We start from the raw sequence: 15,139 nt of genomic DNA, 5'->3' as shown, positions 1-15,139 counted from the left end.
TGCATTGGCGTGTTTTGCTGCCACGGGCTAATGGCTGCACGACACAACAGCGTCGCCCTCTCCAATGCTACGTGCCCTGCATGGACGTGCTCTGGGTCTGATCTTGGCTCTGTGCTTGGGCCGTACTACTGCAGCTCGTTCCTTTTGGCGTGAACCGGAGGGCGAGCTGCGAACGCAGAGTGCACACGGAGGCGGCGCCTCGCACACGACACTCCACCACGAAGGTGCTCTGTCCTCACGGCGGAGCACGGCACGGAGCAGCACGGCACAGAGACCACGTTTGTCCTTCGCTCGCTGCACGGAAGGGCGTGGTTCGGGGCCACGAGTCGGGCGTGGCACAGCGTCTCCGGCGCCGCTGGCAAGACCCCGCGAGGCCCAGCGGGACCCCCAGTGACGAGCAGCGGGCCGTCCGCCCATATTTTGCCTTCCCCTCACCCACCACAGCCGTCGCCTGCGCATCGCCCAAGTCTCCTGCGCTAACGCTTCTCTTGTCCGCGCCCTGACAACAGCCACCGCCTGGAATGTTGTCGCCTTTCCTCATCTCCCATGCCTCGAAACACCGTCCGCGGTCATCCTCCTATGCTTTGATGCGCCCCCCCCTTTGCCGCTCTTTTGGTCTTGTGCTTCCTCGAGCCCTCACGCACGCAACGCTCGCCCTCGCCGTGTTTTCCTGTCTCGTTCGTGACCGGTTGACTGCCGTCCCAGCTGCTCACCGAGACCACTAGGAATGATCAGGTGAATTCGAGGCGCCTCCCCCGTCCTCCCAAACCGCCCTCCCACGCCCTTCCCCCCGTGTTCGACAATAAAATCCAAGTCCTCTATTCTCCCACTCCATTAGTATGTTCACCACCACCCCGGTGCCCACGCTGTCCACGACGACTGCGACGACCGCTCAATCTCCTCCCACCTCCCCAACGCGCACGTCCCGCCTTCGGGGCCTGAGCTATCTGCGCAACTACACCCAGAACCTTCACGGTCGTTCCGACAGCGACTCTGCCTCACGCAACACTCGGCCAGCATTCCCTCGTGCTCGCAGTCAGCCCTCGTCAGACTCTGTCCGCCACCAAACCTCGTCCCACGACACGCCAGCTCCCGCATCCGCCGGCTTCCCTCCTTCGACGTCAACGTCAGCACCAGGCGGACGAGCCGCGAGCCCACTGGGTAGCGCCCGCAACGCTACCGCCACCACCACGAACACATCCACCACCACCACCACCACAACATCTCAGACACCGTCCTCCACTGCGTCCACGCCTGCAGCCAGCGGTTGGGTGCCGAGCGGCAACAAAAGCGACGGAACGCCCCGCTCCCGCATCCGCCAGCAGAGCACCTCGGACGAAACCCCTTCGTCGGCTCCTGCGCCCACCGTCACCACGCCGGCCGAGTCCACGCCTGCCCGTGCTGCAATGACGCGCTCTCGAGCAGACACGACGGGCCCGGTGCTCACAGTGCGCAAGCAGAGCGGCCCCCGTTCCTCTAGTGCGGACGCTTCAGACTCAGCTTCGCAGGCCAGAGCCAACCCTCTGCCCACGATCCGCTTCATCCCTCACTTTGACCCTCGTGCCAACAGGCCGTCCTTGTCCTTCCCCGCCGTGACTCGCACTCTACCCACTCCCAACTCCGTCATTAAGGTTGGCCGCTACTCTGAGCGTGAGAATGCCCCAGACTCGCTCCCCGCCAATGGCAGTGTCCCGTCTTCTGCACCAGTGGGCTTCAAGTCCAAAGTCGTCAGCAGACGACACTGCGAGTTCTGGTGCCAGAACAACCAGTGGTACGTGCGTGACGTGAAGTCCTCGTCCGGCACGTTTTTGAACCACGTGAGGCTCAGCCCACCAGGCCAAGAGAGCAGGGCTTTTGCTGTGAACGACGGCGACGTGATCCAATTGGGCATTGACTTTCGCGGCGGCGAGGAGATGATCTTCCGGTGCGTCAAGATACGGATCGAATGCAACAGAGGATGGCAGAAGCATCCGAATAACTTTAAGTACGTGGCCCTTATTGCTTAGACTGACTCTGCTGTTTTTTTTCTTTTATTTTTTTGGTTTTTATTCCAAAGAGAAACCTCGGGAGGTTGCAATTGAGCAGCGCTGATACCTTCAACAGTAAAAAGACGCATAAGCAATTGTTGGCGCGGCAAAAGGGTACGAAGGATGCCACTTCCCAACGAGATTCGGACACGGCGTCAGTGAATTCTTCAGAGTGCTCTATTTGCCTCATGTCTATTGCAGTAAGTATTCAGCCCCAAGCGTTTCGCTTGCTCCCTTCGTCGTTCAGAACGACATGATGAGCTGACGGAGAGTGATGCAGCCCTGTCAGTCTTTGTTCGTTGCTCCTTGTTCCCATGTCTGGCACTACAAATGCATTCGGCCCATCCTCAACGGTCACACGTGGCCCAACTTCCTGTGTCCCAACTGCCGCGCCGTTGCAGACCTCGAGGCCGAGGTGGACGAGCAAGAAGAGGACGAAGGCGACTGGCAAGAAGACGACGACCTAGCAGACGCCATAGCTGCCAGCACTGCCGCAGAGAGTGCTTCTGCGGCAGCGGGTCCCAGTAACAGTGGCAGCAGTGGTCACACATCAGCAGCAGCCGTTTCAGACGAACCCGAAGGCCAAAGGACGCCGCGAGCCATGCAGCCAGCTCGTCACAGGGACGGTTCTTCAGAGGACGACGATGTGTCTAATCTTGCCCTGCACGCGCTCAGTCTGACCGAAACGAGCACCAACAACCCACCACATTCCTCAGAGGACGACACACCTCCCGAGGACGACGAGCACGCGACACAGGTCGATATCTCCGAGGATGCGAGCGGCGCCGCAGCGGTTTCAGGGCCGCGAGCCATTCCTGCGGCGGCAAGGACGCTGGATCTCACCCCTGGAGGCGCGCTGAACTCGGAGTCGGTGCTCACACCGCGTAACGACATTGGACCTTTTGTGCTGGATGGGGGAGCGGGGAGAAGCACAACGGGAGGCCCTCGAAACGTGGCTCCCGCGAGCCTGGATTCTGTGGCAGGCGGGTCGCAATCGTCATAGCACAGATTAAGAAGAAAAACGAACGGTCAGCGCGGGGTTATTTGCATTAAGATGATACCCCGACATGTGCAATCCAATTGTTTACGGGCGGCCTTCTGCTCCACGCCTCTGCATCTGCGTTTGGCGTTGCTGTCCACAGGCTGAAAAAAAAACGAGGAAGAAGAGAACGTGACAATGGAGAAGCAACGAAAGGAAACATTGTACTTGTATTTTAGCTTGCTGTCAAGATTTTTGTAAGGCGACTGGAGCATTCGCATGGACTAGGCGACCGGCACAACCGAACCGACTCGACAGCATGTTTCCCTTCACAAAATTCCTGTTGTGTCGATCATAAGCGCAAAGAGTTCTTGCCTGTCGATAGAATCCCCGCCTGCTCCTTTTGAGGAAGATTCCCGAGATCTTGTACCGTTTTCTCTAACCATCCTCCATTCATGATGCTATTTCAGTGGGGTATCGTGGTGCAAAGTCGTGGACCTGGGGCTCTTTTTTCTTTATTTTTTTTTTTTAATCTTCATCTTCGGGCCCTTTTTATTTTGCTCGCCTCTGGCTCAGGATGGGAACCCTGGCGCGGGCAAGGCCACCGCAAGGACTGCGCGCCAAATTGACGCGACGCAGCGCCGTGCGAAAAGAAGACAATCGGCAGTTTCGAGATGCACAGGCCGGCCCCCGCTCATTCTACTATGTCGTCGTCTGGAACGTCCGGGTTCTCGGCCGCGGCGCGGTCTTCCTGCGCGTTCGGCCTGACGGGAAGATCGAGCGTCATGGTACCGGCCTCGTCGCTGGGAGGCGTGTCGCCAGCTTCGTGGCCGTGCGCCTGGGCGTGGCCGGCGTCGACGTCGAGCGCGGCGAACCTGGACGCCCGGCCGACGGCGGCGGCGGAGTCGGCGTTGAGCACGTCCCAGTCCTTGCGGCGGTCGCGGATCGTCTTCAGCTTGCCCAGGCTCTTCTCCAGCTTCGTCTCGAGCTGGCCCTTGACGGCCTCTGCGCGCTCGGCGCCGCGGCGCTGGCGCTCCAGCTGCGCGCGCGTCCGCTGCTTGCCCTTCTTCCGCTTCGCCACGCCGGCGTCGCGCGCGCCGGCGAACAGGTGCGCGTGCGACGTCCGCTTCGGCGGCTGCACGTCCTTGAGCGACTTATCCACGTTGCCGACGAGCGACGGCGACGTCGCCCGGCGGGCCGCCCGCGAATGGATCGACGGCTTGCGCGTCTTGGCTTTGGCGGTCTTGCTCATCGTGCCCCGAGCGGTTCCGTCCAGCGCTGCGCAACGGAGCAGAAGAAGGAAAAGGTGGGAGATTTTTCTTATTTTTTTTTTTGGAGGGGGCGAGGGCGGTGCGATTCTATACTCCTGCTGTCGGATTTGTGCCGGAGTTGTACAGTCTTGTTTTTCGGGCGTCGTGGAAGAGACGACCGGATCAGGAGGGGAGAGGGCGAGTGGTAGGATAGAAAAGAGAGACGGGGAGAAAAAACGACGCCAGGATGGTGGAAATTTTGGTGGGTCGAGTTTGTTGGCGTGGTGTTGGTGGTGCGAGTCCTGTGCGGGCGCTGCAGTGGGGGGTTGCCGCCAAGCGTCCCGCGCCTCTTGTACTCCCGCTCAGTATACGGGCGGCGGCGCCACGGAAGTAGGGAAAATGCATGCCAGAGAGTCTCTTGACACTACGTCGACACACTCCACGCATCTGGCTGGGCGAACACCTCGCCAGATCCCATCGTCGAGAAGACGTGGACCGTGAGGTATGGATCTGTGTGTGACTTGAGAAAAAGGGGTGGGACATCTGGCACGCCTTTTGCACACTCGCTGGCCGTGTCTACGTTATCGAGTGAACTGCCCATCACAGACCAGGCCTGTCGGTTCATTTTACTGTTCCAAAGTGCAGGCAGTGCATGTTATCATGCTCATCGCCTTGGAAGCGTCGTGCGTAATTATGGTGACTGATATGAAAGCGAGCCTCGAGGCCAGTAGCGTGTGAAAATCTGCTGGATACTAACCAGCGCAATTCCCAGCTGTAACACTTTTGGACTTGGCGAGCTTCTCCATTGCCATTGTCGTACGTCCAACAGCCATCGTTCCAGCTTTGCTTGCCGCTGCCGTACGTTGAATCCTTCGCATGTGTTTGCCTTCTCTGTGCGGGTAGATCTGGCCGCAGACAGCATATGCCTGTACCTGTAGGATGGCCTGCGTCTTGAACAGCGTTGGACGCAGAACATGGCATGTTGTGAGTTAGCTCAGGTAGCGTATGATTGGTACATGTGCGGCCGGGAACCAGCCCAAAGGGCGGTTTTGGTTGTTGGGAGGAGACCGAGCACCGTGAAAGAGGGGGATCCACCGTGCGTCCAGCGTTCTCGCCGGGCTGATGCTAGATCCGTCACGACCCTACTTAACTAACTTTTGTGTCTGCCAGATACTGACTTATAACCAAACGCCCTGCTTGATCTCACCACGCGCACACACGCGCTGTACTCGACCGTCTCGTTCCAGAACCTTCGTGTTCCTCCACATGTCAGCGCGCCCATACTTTCGGCGCCACCAGCACCTCTTTCCTCCACCCTGTTCTCAACCTCCCAAGCGAAGAAGGGGACCGTAGCGGTCCAACATATGCGCATGAAATAAAGATCAGCATGAACGGCAACTTTGCGACCTTGGAGGAGATCTATGAGCACGCTGCTCAGCACACGATTCGCATAGCCCACAGTACAGACTACACCTCTTCCGCCGTCGCCGTCGTCCTCTTCTCGATTTTCGCCTGCCTCGTTTGGCCTCTGCTCTCGGACGGAACTGATCCCGGAAGCAAATTCTTCAATGTTGTTCGGAATATGGCGTCGCGGATAGGCTTTGGGTTGGTGCGGAGGCCGGCTTCCAGCGAGACGGGTGCGCTGGCTACCGTCTTTGGGGTCAAGAACAACGCCGGAGTCGGCGGCTTGAAGACTTTGGGCTCGGAAACTTTGCAGCGTGGTATCGGGGGCTTTCGATCCATCATGGCCAAGAGCACTAGTGGAGACGACACCGTCGTGCCAGCGGGACTGGGCAACTGGGACAACTCGTGCTACCAAAACAGCGTCATACAAGGCCTCGCCAGTCTTCGCTGTCTGCCCGACTTTCTCGGTCGTGTCGCGACGAAGATGGCCGCGAAAGAAGGCCCAAACGGGGGCCGGAGCATGAACGAAGCGCTGCTGGACATGTTGGCGAAGCTGAATGACGTGGCCTACAGTGGGCGCGCACTGTGGTTGCCTTCTGAGCTGAAGACAATGAGCACATGGCAGCAGCAAGACGCGCAGGAGTACTTCTCCAAGATTCTGGACAAGTTGGACAAGGAGGCTATGGAGGTCGCAAAGAAGGACGCCGCGGCAAAGGAACCAGTCAAACTCAGCTTGGACGACACGAGGAGCACAGGGTTGGAGGAAAGGCTACACGGCGACAACCACGAAGCGAGAAACAGATTGGAGCTGCGCAACCCCCTAGATGGCATGATTGCTCAGCGTGTTGGATGCAAGACCTGCGGCCATTCCGACGGTCTTTCCCTCTTCCCGTTCAACTGTCTCACCGTCCCTCTTGGACGAGCAAGCCACTACGACATCCGCGACTGCCTAGACGCTTACACCGCACTCGAAGATATCGATGGAGTCCAGTGTCCGAAGTGCACACTGATGGCCTTCCAGGCCAAACTCTCTACCATGGTCTCAAACGCGTCGTCATCCGAAACGCTCAAACAGCAGCTCGAAGAGCGCCTGCAGGCGGTCCAAGACGCCTTGGACAGCAAAGATTTTTCAGATAATGCAATCACAAGAAAGTGCCAGATTCCGAAGAAGCAGTGGGTTGAGAGTACGAAGACGAAGCAGGCCGTTGTGGCGCGAGCCCCGCAAGGCCTCGTCCTTCACGTGAACAGGAGTATGTTCAATGAGTTCACGGGTGCGCAGATCAAGAATCCTGCCGTGGTCCATTTCCCAGCGACATTTGAACTTGGACCGTGGATGTTGGGAGCCCTGAGAGAAAAAGCAGCGTTGTCTGGGGAACGTGAAGCGGACGGGCAAGAGGAGTACTGGGCGATGGATCCGCAGACCTCGATGTTACCCTCAGCAGAGGAGTTGGTAGCTTCGGATGCGAGGTACGAGCTGAGAGCTGTAGTCACACATTTTGGACGGCACGAGAACGGGCATTACGTGTGCTACCGCAAGTTCAGTCCCCCTCCGACTGCTTCCAGGACTCCAGACGCGGATGTGGCCGAAGAAACGTGGTGGAGACTGAGCGACGAGGATGTGACGAAAGTTGGCGAAGACTATGTGTTGAGGCAGGGAGGCGTGTTCATGCTTTTCTATGAAAAGATCGAAGAGTTACCACAACAGCAAAAGACAATGGCGACAATCTCGCCGCTGCTGGAAGCGGTTTCTGCCGTAGAACCAGCCGACGTACCTCTTCCTCTTGATGATGACGAGGATCTAGAAGAGGATCTTGAACCCGAGATCTCAGTCCCAATAAGCCATGACGAAAAAAAGCCCATCGTGACGTCGTTGGGTGATGGCTCGTTCTCAAAACCTGATGGTTCACCTCGGCAGCTCCCTACGCCACCCGAATCCGTGGCTGAATCGGCCATCGAGAGCGACCTCGACAGCGTCGCAGATGAGCACCTAGCGGCGGTAGTCGATTATCCGCGCGAACACGTCCAAGCGATACGTATGCGCACTTCGAATCAGTTCTCCGAGGATAGAAACAAAGGAAACAGCAACGAGAGTTTGCTTATGGGGAGCAGGATGGTTTCAGCTTCATGATAACACGGCGATCGCTGCACTTTGGAGCCAAGCGGCGCCATTCTGTATTCATACCTCTGTTTGTCGTGCATAGCGAGCGGCGTTTCGTTATGAGGGTTTTTCTTAAATAGCTTTCAAGTGCAGTCCGAGGGTTGCTGCAGATAGAATATATCGCAACCTCCTGCAGTCTCTCCGAAAATGGGATATCCATCTACGTCCTTCGATCTTGCCCCATGACTGCGAAGATCCCGAGCAGCGTGAAACACGGCTGTTAAGCATTCGCGTGCCCCACGTAACCTGTTGAGTGGGTGGACAAACAGAGGGGAAGCAAAAATTCGCAAACAGCGGAAGTGATAGCTTCGATTGAACCCTTGATCAACGACGCATATCCGTCATCTGTTTCTGGACGTCGTTTCGGCGGAAAAATAAAATGGGCCCGGATCCGTGAACGCCGTCCTACTTACGAGCTCATGTAGATTTTACCGGGGTGTTCTCTCACCGGACGTCGCCGGGTAACTGCTCCGGCGTCGGCTAGAGGCATACTGTTTCCCATCCACGAGCGGGGGTGCGTTCAGTGCGACGCAGCAGAATGGCTTTAAAAAACACTTTGTTCGCTTTGAAGAGTCGCAAAGTGGAATTCGCAACCATTTTACCCGTCGTTCTAACGTTACTCGAGTACCTCTGTGCTAGCTCAGCCATACGTATTTTACGACAGGGGATTTTAATTTTTTTTTGGTCCAGTTGAACACTCGATCCGATTCTTGGCTCACAAATTCCCTTCGCTGACGCCCGTCATTCACAAACCGCGAGTCTCAATTGATCTTGCACCTTCTCATTCATTCATATAGAGTTCATTGCTTCGAGCAACTAGATAAAAGCCCCCCAAGAGTCTACTACGTTGTGAACAACATGCCGATCATCACTCGCCGGAACTTCACCAAAACCTTCCACCACGATACGTACTCGGCCCTGCAGTCGAAAATAGGCGGCATTTCCCTCTCCAGCAAATCAGCCTTCATCACAGGCTCTGGAAGCGGGATCGGGCGCGCAACAGCTATCGCTTTTGCCAAGGCAGGCGCTAGGGCAGTCTTCCTCTCCGGAAGAACAGCATCTACGCTGGCGGAGACGAAGGAAATGATCAAACGTGTGAATCCGGACACGGCGGTGCAGGAATTCGTCTTCGACATATCCAGCAAGCTGGGAGAAGTCGACGTGGTTTTCGAAGAGGCGACGAAGCTCAACGGTGGAACGCCGATAGATATATTTGTGAATAGGTACGCTCGTGCATTGCCTGAACTACACGCTGCTGACGTTCTCGATAGTAAGATGACGTTCCGCAGCTCTTTTTTTCTTTCACCGGTTGTGTCTCTTGCGACCCTAACCAAGCCCACATCCCAGTCTGAGAGAAAAATGTTTTACGTGAGACGATCGTACTCTGATAGAGAAGGTCACGCGAGGGGAGAAACGCAGTGGAGCAGGAAAAAGCTAACGTCTTGCTGCAGATGCGGCAGATTTGGCTTCCATTCCAACTGTCGCGGAGCCAAACGTCGACCTGGAGAGCAGCACGGCCAATTTCGAGCGATATTGGCGCCACTTCGAGGTTAACGTCAGAGGATCATTGGCGTTGGCAACGGCCTTCCTCCGACATGCGTCGCCGACTGGCGGCACGATACTGAATTTGACGTCCGGCGCAGCGGTCATCGACTTCGTTCCCGGCCTGTCGGGGTATGGCGCCTCCAAACTGGCCGCGTTGAAGATGTTCACGTACCTCTGGCACGAACATCGGGAGTCCGGTAGGGATTTGAAGGTATTCCACATCCACCCTGGAGTTGTGGCAACGAGCATGGCAAAGGAGGGGAAGAGCAGGACCGAAGACACGGGTGAGTCCCAGAGTGAAGCCAGCATCCACACGCTGATGCCGATTTCTTCACAGCTGAATTGGCCGCCGATTTCTCCGTCTGGCTACTTGGCGGAGACGCCGATTTTCTGCAGAATCGGTTCCTATATGTAAATTGGTAGTGGGTTTCAAGCCGGCTCAGACTCTTTTTTTTCTCATGTTTGCTAACGTCCCCGCCCAACAGAGATTCACAACAATCATGCCTGCTCTTGCCCATCGGTTACACCCTCAATCGGACTTTTATCTGTTACCTGGGGCTAACATGTGTAGGGATGTTGACGAGCTCGTGGATATGAAAGACAGGATTGTGGAAGAGAACCTGTTGACCGTTGGTCTCCGCGGATGGGACTCGACCGCGCTGAGTTTTTAAGTACATTCATCGCGTCGAGATCAGAGCTCAACTGTCTGGCCTCAATTTTTTTCGACCTCAATTTAGGAAAGGGATGAGAGTTAGCGTGCAGCTTGCCCGTTTTCTCCATCGACATTGGACACGGGATGGACGGCAAGAGGAAGATTATATCTCGGACGTTATTAGCCCGATTTCCTGTTAGCGTAGGGTTGGTGCGTGGCGGTACTTCGCTACAACCCTCAAAAATTGGTAACTTTAGCGGAAATGACGTCGCTCAGCGGCACCATCAACTGAGTTTTTGATCACGTTACTCTGCGATATCTCTGTCGCTGCATACTGAGTGGAGCAAGATCAGCAGACTCGACTCCCGCAATTGGTAATTGTCCGATGGAAGACCAAAAGGAGTCATTCCGTGACGATGCAAGGCTTGCATGAGGCTCCTCGAATGACGTGCTAATCTCCCTGCTTTGTGAGGGGGGAACTGAACAAGTTCGTCGAATCGTTACTTGTTTTGAACTCGCGGCGTATGATCGCTCCACACTTTGTACAAGACGGAGACACTCTACGAAGAAACGTCCGCATGGATTCGGCCTTCGACATTGCCAAAGACATTCAGTACATATACGACGCTCCACACCTTCCGGCGATGGCTGACAGGACTGCCCACTCTCCGCATTTTTGCAACGTCTTTCTGGGGTACGCTTATAGCATTCCCGGAGGTTCTTTCCGCTCGAGGCCGTCATGGATAAGATACACAGATTTAATGTCGTGCACCGACTCGAGAAGCGGCAACTGCTGATAGCGTACGTATGGGGTCTTTTGTTCTTAGTTTCATTCAAGTGAAATGAAAGTAATTATTATCGCAGTATCAATTGCGTCGCGGGCCTCTCCATTCTTTTCTTTGGCTATGATCAAGGTATGATGGGCGGTGTCAATACCGCCTACGATTACTACACTCGTATGGGATTTGGCCACCGAGGTCCCGACGGTGCCGTGGTCGTTGACGACTCTCTGCTGCAAGGCGGGATCGTGTCCGTCTATTACCTGGGAACACTTGTCGGCTGCTTGGTCGGAGGTTCCTTAGGGGACAGGTTCGGAAGAGTAAAGACCGTCTTCATTGGCGCCGCCGTCGCCGTGGTCGGAGCCAGCTTGCAATGCTCGGCTATGAACAAGGAGTGGATGATCTGCGCTCGACTTGTCAATGGCTGGGGCACAGGAATTCTGAATGCAATTGTCCCGGTTTGGGCCACCGAAACAGCCGAACACAAGTCGCGCGGCCAATTCATTGCGATTGAGTTCACGTTGAATATCGCCGGCGTTGTCATTGCCTACTGGCTTGAGTACGGATGTTCATTCTACGGGGACGGCACGTCATCTTTCATTTGGAGATTTCCAATCGCGTTTCAGATTCCCATGCTCCTGGGACTGATGGCATCTGTTCTTTTCTTCCCGGAATCTCCCCGCTGGTTGGTCAAGGTTGGAAGAGAAGACGAGGCACGATACATTCTCGGTCGACTTCGAGGCGACACTGGGAAAGACAGGGAGTCAGCTGAGCTCGAATTCCAGGACATCATTGCGTCTTGCGAGCTTGAGCGGACGAATTTCAAGAAGCAGTCCTACGTCCACATGTTCTTCGGCAAGGGATCCGGCAAGCTTCATACCGGTCGCCGAATTCAACTGGTCATTTGGCTTCAGATCATGCAAGAATGGATTGGAATAGCCGGCGTGACAATATATGCGCCAACAATCTTCGGGATCGCAGGAATGAGCCCATCGAAACGCCAATGGATATCCGGTCTGAACAACATCTTCTACATGTTTGCCACGTTGATCTGTGTCTTCACCCTGGATCGTATCGGGCGCCGATGGACGCTTTATTGGGGCTCTGTCGGTCAAGGGATCGCAATGGCGTTGGCAGGCGCGTTTTCATATCTCGGCCAACAGGCTACCGCGAATGGGGACCTGAGCAAAGCTTCTAGCTACGGCAACGCCGCGGTTTCCATGGTATTTATCTTCACCTCTGTTTTTGGTGCGACATGGCTCACCGTGCCATGGCTGTATCCCGCTGAGATATTTCCTCTCGAAATTCGTGCCAAAGGAAATGCATGGGGTGTTTTCGGCTGGAGCATCGGAAATGGCTGGCTCACGCTCCTCTGCCCGGTCATGTTTGGAAGCATCAACGAGAAGACGCTTTATATATTCGCTGCTTGTAACGCCATCACTATTCCCATGGTGTGGGCGCTCTATCCAGAGACGAATCAGCGCACGCTTGAAGAGATTGACCTACTTTTCGCCGCAGATAGCGTATGGAACTGGGAGGCCGAGAAAAATTTCAAGAGACTTCAGCAACAAGGTGTTCGTAGCGAGGATGTGCAAGCTACAACCAAAGATGATGTTGAGCAAGCGTCAACCCGAAAAGGAAGTATAGTACGAGGTATGAGTCTGTAGATCATTTGAAGACATATTCTTCGTGGTGCTGGAGAATTAGAAGCATATTTTGACAAAGCTCATCACTCCTTGACCTCTTGCTTGTGAAAGACATCTAGAACTACGTCAGCATGCAGTGAGATAGCGAAAGCTTAAAATTCTTTCATACTTGGAATTTCCGGCATCCATGTCATTCTCTCCTTGCAAAAGAACTCTCCCTTCGGTGGCAAGGCTTCTGGATTATCAAGACTCCCCCAAACGATGTAGCGAAACTTGTCCTTTACCGGCTCCTAAAAACAATATCAGACAACGTCAACAAACACGTTTGATAAGAGGAACAATGTACTCCGTATTCTAATATGAATGAGCCGCATGTGTCGCAGAATTCTCGAAACACGTTAACCCCGCTGCCATTGTCCATTACGTGTTCCTTTGGCTTCCCTTTCGTATAATGGAAGGAGTCTTTCGAGACCTTTGCCGTTAATCCGTAGTTGCCGCCGAAAACCTTCTGTTTTCGTTGTCAACTGTGTGTCTCGACCAAAAAAAAGAGAAGCAATGGGCACCTTGCAATTGTGACAGTGGCAAAGCGACGTTCTAGCATCATCAGGTGAACCGAGGTTGAGCTCGTACTCGATGGCTCGGCAATAGCATGATCCTGTAAGCTTCATTTTCGTTTCTTCGTGAGCGTAACTTCGATTGTCCTTTCTAATTGCATTTGCAATTAAAATTGTTGCATAAATACCCGACCGCATAACGATGATGTCAAACCGACCTTGTGCCGAAAGCGACCTAGTGGGGCAACGAGAATGCCATATGCAAAGGATCGAAATTTGAAGATGGAATTTCTCCAAAACACAGGCGTCCAGCGGATGCACTAAGCCATTACGCACTCGTCCAGACAGCAAATCAATATGCGCAAAGATGCAAATCACTCGTAGATCATGTCTTAATCTTGAACGATAAGACACGGCGCTCCACTATGTCCCATGCAGCAACGGTTTATGCACCCGTTCTACACCTGGCAATGAGCTCACCTCTCCACAATTTTTGATACTCTTCCCTTGCGTGATCAGCCACCTACGAAGCACCAAAGCATGTCGCGAAGCATCAAGAAGACGGTACATTTTTCAAGTGGGGTGAAGATTCGGAACATCTTGCATTGGATGATGTAGTAGCGCCGTGAAACAGGTCTGGATGTCATCGTCGACCTGGCATTTTGTTCAGACCTTCGCGACCTGTCCCGTGTACTCTCAAACTCCGCCCTTCCTTCTTTGGCCGAAAAGCATTCCACGATGTCGAGTCGTGCCGTTTCAAAGTTCGCTTTGCCCGCAAAATCGTTGCAAACCCGTGGACGCCCTCGCACAGCTTCAACGGCACGTGTGATCCCACACGTTCCGAAGCAGCGAAGTTATGGCGGCATTTCATCTTCGATCGACAAGCAAAGAATTGATAGTAATACGCCGCAGCGAAGTCAGCCGTCGATCTCGGAAAGGCTGCCTGATCCTCACAAGGCTAGGTACCGCCTTAGAGAGTTTGAACTCGCGGATCGAGTGTTCATCGTGACGGGCGGTGGCGGAGGTCTGGGTCTCACCATTGCCGAAGCACTGGTCGAGGCCGGCGGTCAAGGTCTGTTCCACGCTTTGCAAGCTCTCACGTGCGCGTTCGCTTTCTTACTGTGCAAACGAAACAGTGTACTGCCTCGATCGGAAAGACTGTCCCGGGCCAGAATTCGTCGACGTTCAGGAACGGCTGGCGCCCGTGTACGGGGGCGCCCTGCGCTATAGACGCATCGACGTCCGGAATGCCGACATGGTGGAGGAAGCGTTCTCTGGCATTGCGAGCAAACACGGGCGCCTCGACGGCATGGTGGCCGCCGCCGGTATCCAGGACGTGAAGAGGGCGGTCGACTTCCGACCGCACGAGATCGACCGCATTCTCGAGGTGAACTTCCGCGGCGTCTACGCCTCGGCGGTGTCGTGCGCGAGACAGATGATCAGGTACGAGGTGCCGGGCTCGGTGCTCCTCGTCGCCAGCATGAGCGGCATGGTCGCGAACAGGGGCTTCACCACGTCCGTGTACAATGCCTCCAAGGCGGCCGTCGTCCAGCTCTCCCGCAGCCTCGCCATGGAATGGGGTCAGGTGGTGCACGGCAAGCCGATCCGCGTCAACGCACTGTGCCCTGGAAACATCGTCACGCCCATGGTGGAGAAAAACTTCAAAGACCAGCCGGGCCTGCGGGAAGCGTGGGAGAGCCAGAATATGCTCGGTCGGATTTCCGATGCGAGGGAATACAGAGGCGCGGCCTTGTTCGCCTTGAGTGATGCGAGCTCTTTCATGACGGGGAGCAGTTTGGTCATCGATGGTGGATATACTGCATGGTGAAATCCCCGTGGCGGTTTCTAGGATATTTACGAAGCGAGAGATGTGTTTGATTGAAGATGAGGAGGCAATTAGACTTTTTCGACGTGTAAAGTAGAGCAGAGAAGAAGGGGAAAAAAAGCACAAAAAAAGCAGCTTTAGTGCCTCATTATTGCTGCAGGAATGTACTCCAGGAATGTATAACGAGGTAGTGAACGTATTCCACTATCCCATTCCCCCAAACCTTGCCCGTCTATCTTCAGATCTTGGCTTAATATTACACCAATACATTTGAAAGCTGAGAACCCTGAGGTTCATGCGCCGCACATAACTTGAACAAT

General features: G+C 54.9%; 7 protein-coding genes across 7 annotated transcripts; 5 read left to right on the top strand and 2 right to left on the bottom strand.

The window, feature by feature from the left end:
• Positions 1 to 388: 388 nt before the first annotated feature.
• PV09_08375 (uncharacterized protein) lies at positions 389 to 3,498 on the top strand. The gene is made up of 3 exons (XM_016362257.1): positions 389 to 1,984; positions 2,104 to 2,227; positions 2,308 to 3,498. The coding sequence occupies exons 1-3, from the start codon at positions 840 to 842 to the stop codon at positions 3,028 to 3,030; spliced, it is 1,992 nt and encodes a 663-aa protein (XP_016209892.1). The 5' UTR covers positions 389 to 839; the 3' UTR covers positions 3,031 to 3,498.
• A 202-nt stretch (positions 3,499 to 3,700) lies between these two features.
• On the bottom strand, positions 3,701 to 5,308 carry PV09_08374 (uncharacterized protein; the record flags this gene model as incomplete). The annotated part of the gene is made up of 1 exon (XM_016362256.1): positions 3,701 to 5,308. Exon 1 carries the CDS (start codon positions 4,256 to 4,258, stop codon positions 3,701 to 3,703), a length of 558 nt encoding a protein of 185 aa, XP_016209891.1. The 5' UTR covers positions 4,259 to 5,308.
• A 111-nt stretch (positions 5,309 to 5,419) lies between these two features.
• On the top strand, positions 5,420 to 7,961 carry PV09_08373 (uncharacterized protein). The gene has a single exon (XM_016362255.1). The coding sequence runs from the start codon at positions 5,644 to 5,646 to the stop codon at positions 7,786 to 7,788; it is 2,145 nt and encodes a 714-aa protein (XP_016209890.1). The 5' UTR covers positions 5,420 to 5,643; the 3' UTR covers positions 7,789 to 7,961.
• Positions 7,962 to 8,676: 715 nt separating this feature from the next.
• On the top strand, positions 8,677 to 10,034 carry PV09_08372 (uncharacterized protein; the record flags this gene model as incomplete). The annotated part of the gene is made up of 4 exons (XM_016362254.1): positions 8,677 to 9,088; positions 9,270 to 9,647; positions 9,701 to 9,774; positions 9,849 to 10,034. The coding sequence occupies 4 exons, from the start codon at positions 8,677 to 8,679 to the stop codon at positions 10,032 to 10,034; spliced, it is 1,050 nt and encodes a 349-aa protein (XP_016209889.1).
• Positions 10,035 to 10,754: 720 nt separating this feature from the next.
• On the top strand, positions 10,755 to 12,461 carry PV09_08371 (uncharacterized protein; the record flags this gene model as incomplete). The annotated part of the gene is made up of 2 exons (XM_016362253.1): positions 10,755 to 10,816; positions 10,880 to 12,461. The coding sequence occupies 2 exons, from the start codon at positions 10,755 to 10,757 to the stop codon at positions 12,459 to 12,461; spliced, it is 1,644 nt and encodes a 547-aa protein (XP_016209888.1).
• On the bottom strand, positions 12,426 to 13,150 carry PV09_08370 (uncharacterized protein). The gene is made up of 4 exons (XM_016362252.1): positions 13,004 to 13,150; positions 12,787 to 12,948; positions 12,610 to 12,730; positions 12,426 to 12,555 (listed from the first exon to the last, which is right to left on the bottom strand). The coding sequence occupies exons 1-4, from the start codon at positions 13,106 to 13,108 to the stop codon at positions 12,524 to 12,526; spliced, it is 420 nt and encodes a 139-aa protein (XP_016209887.1). The 5' UTR covers positions 13,109 to 13,150; the 3' UTR covers positions 12,426 to 12,523.
• Positions 13,151 to 13,684: 534 nt separating this feature from the next.
• Positions 13,685 to 15,075, top strand: PV09_08369 (uncharacterized protein). Its single transcript, XM_016362251.1, has 2 exons — positions 13,685 to 14,066; positions 14,131 to 15,075. Exons 1-2 carry the CDS (start codon positions 13,733 to 13,735, stop codon positions 14,820 to 14,822), a joined length of 1,026 nt encoding a protein of 341 aa, XP_016209886.1. The 5' UTR covers positions 13,685 to 13,732; the 3' UTR covers positions 14,823 to 15,075.
• The last annotated feature ends 64 nt before the right edge of the window (positions 15,076 to 15,139 follow it).

The sequence above is a fragment of the Verruconis gallopava genome (genome assembly GCF_000836295.1).
Source record: "Verruconis gallopava strain CBS 43764 unplaced genomic scaffold supercont1.40, whole genome shotgun sequence".
Classification (NCBI taxonomy): Eukaryota; Fungi; Ascomycota; class Dothideomycetes; order Venturiales; family Sympoventuriaceae; genus Verruconis; species Verruconis gallopava.
This window is presented reverse-complemented; position numbering and strand designations above follow the sequence as displayed.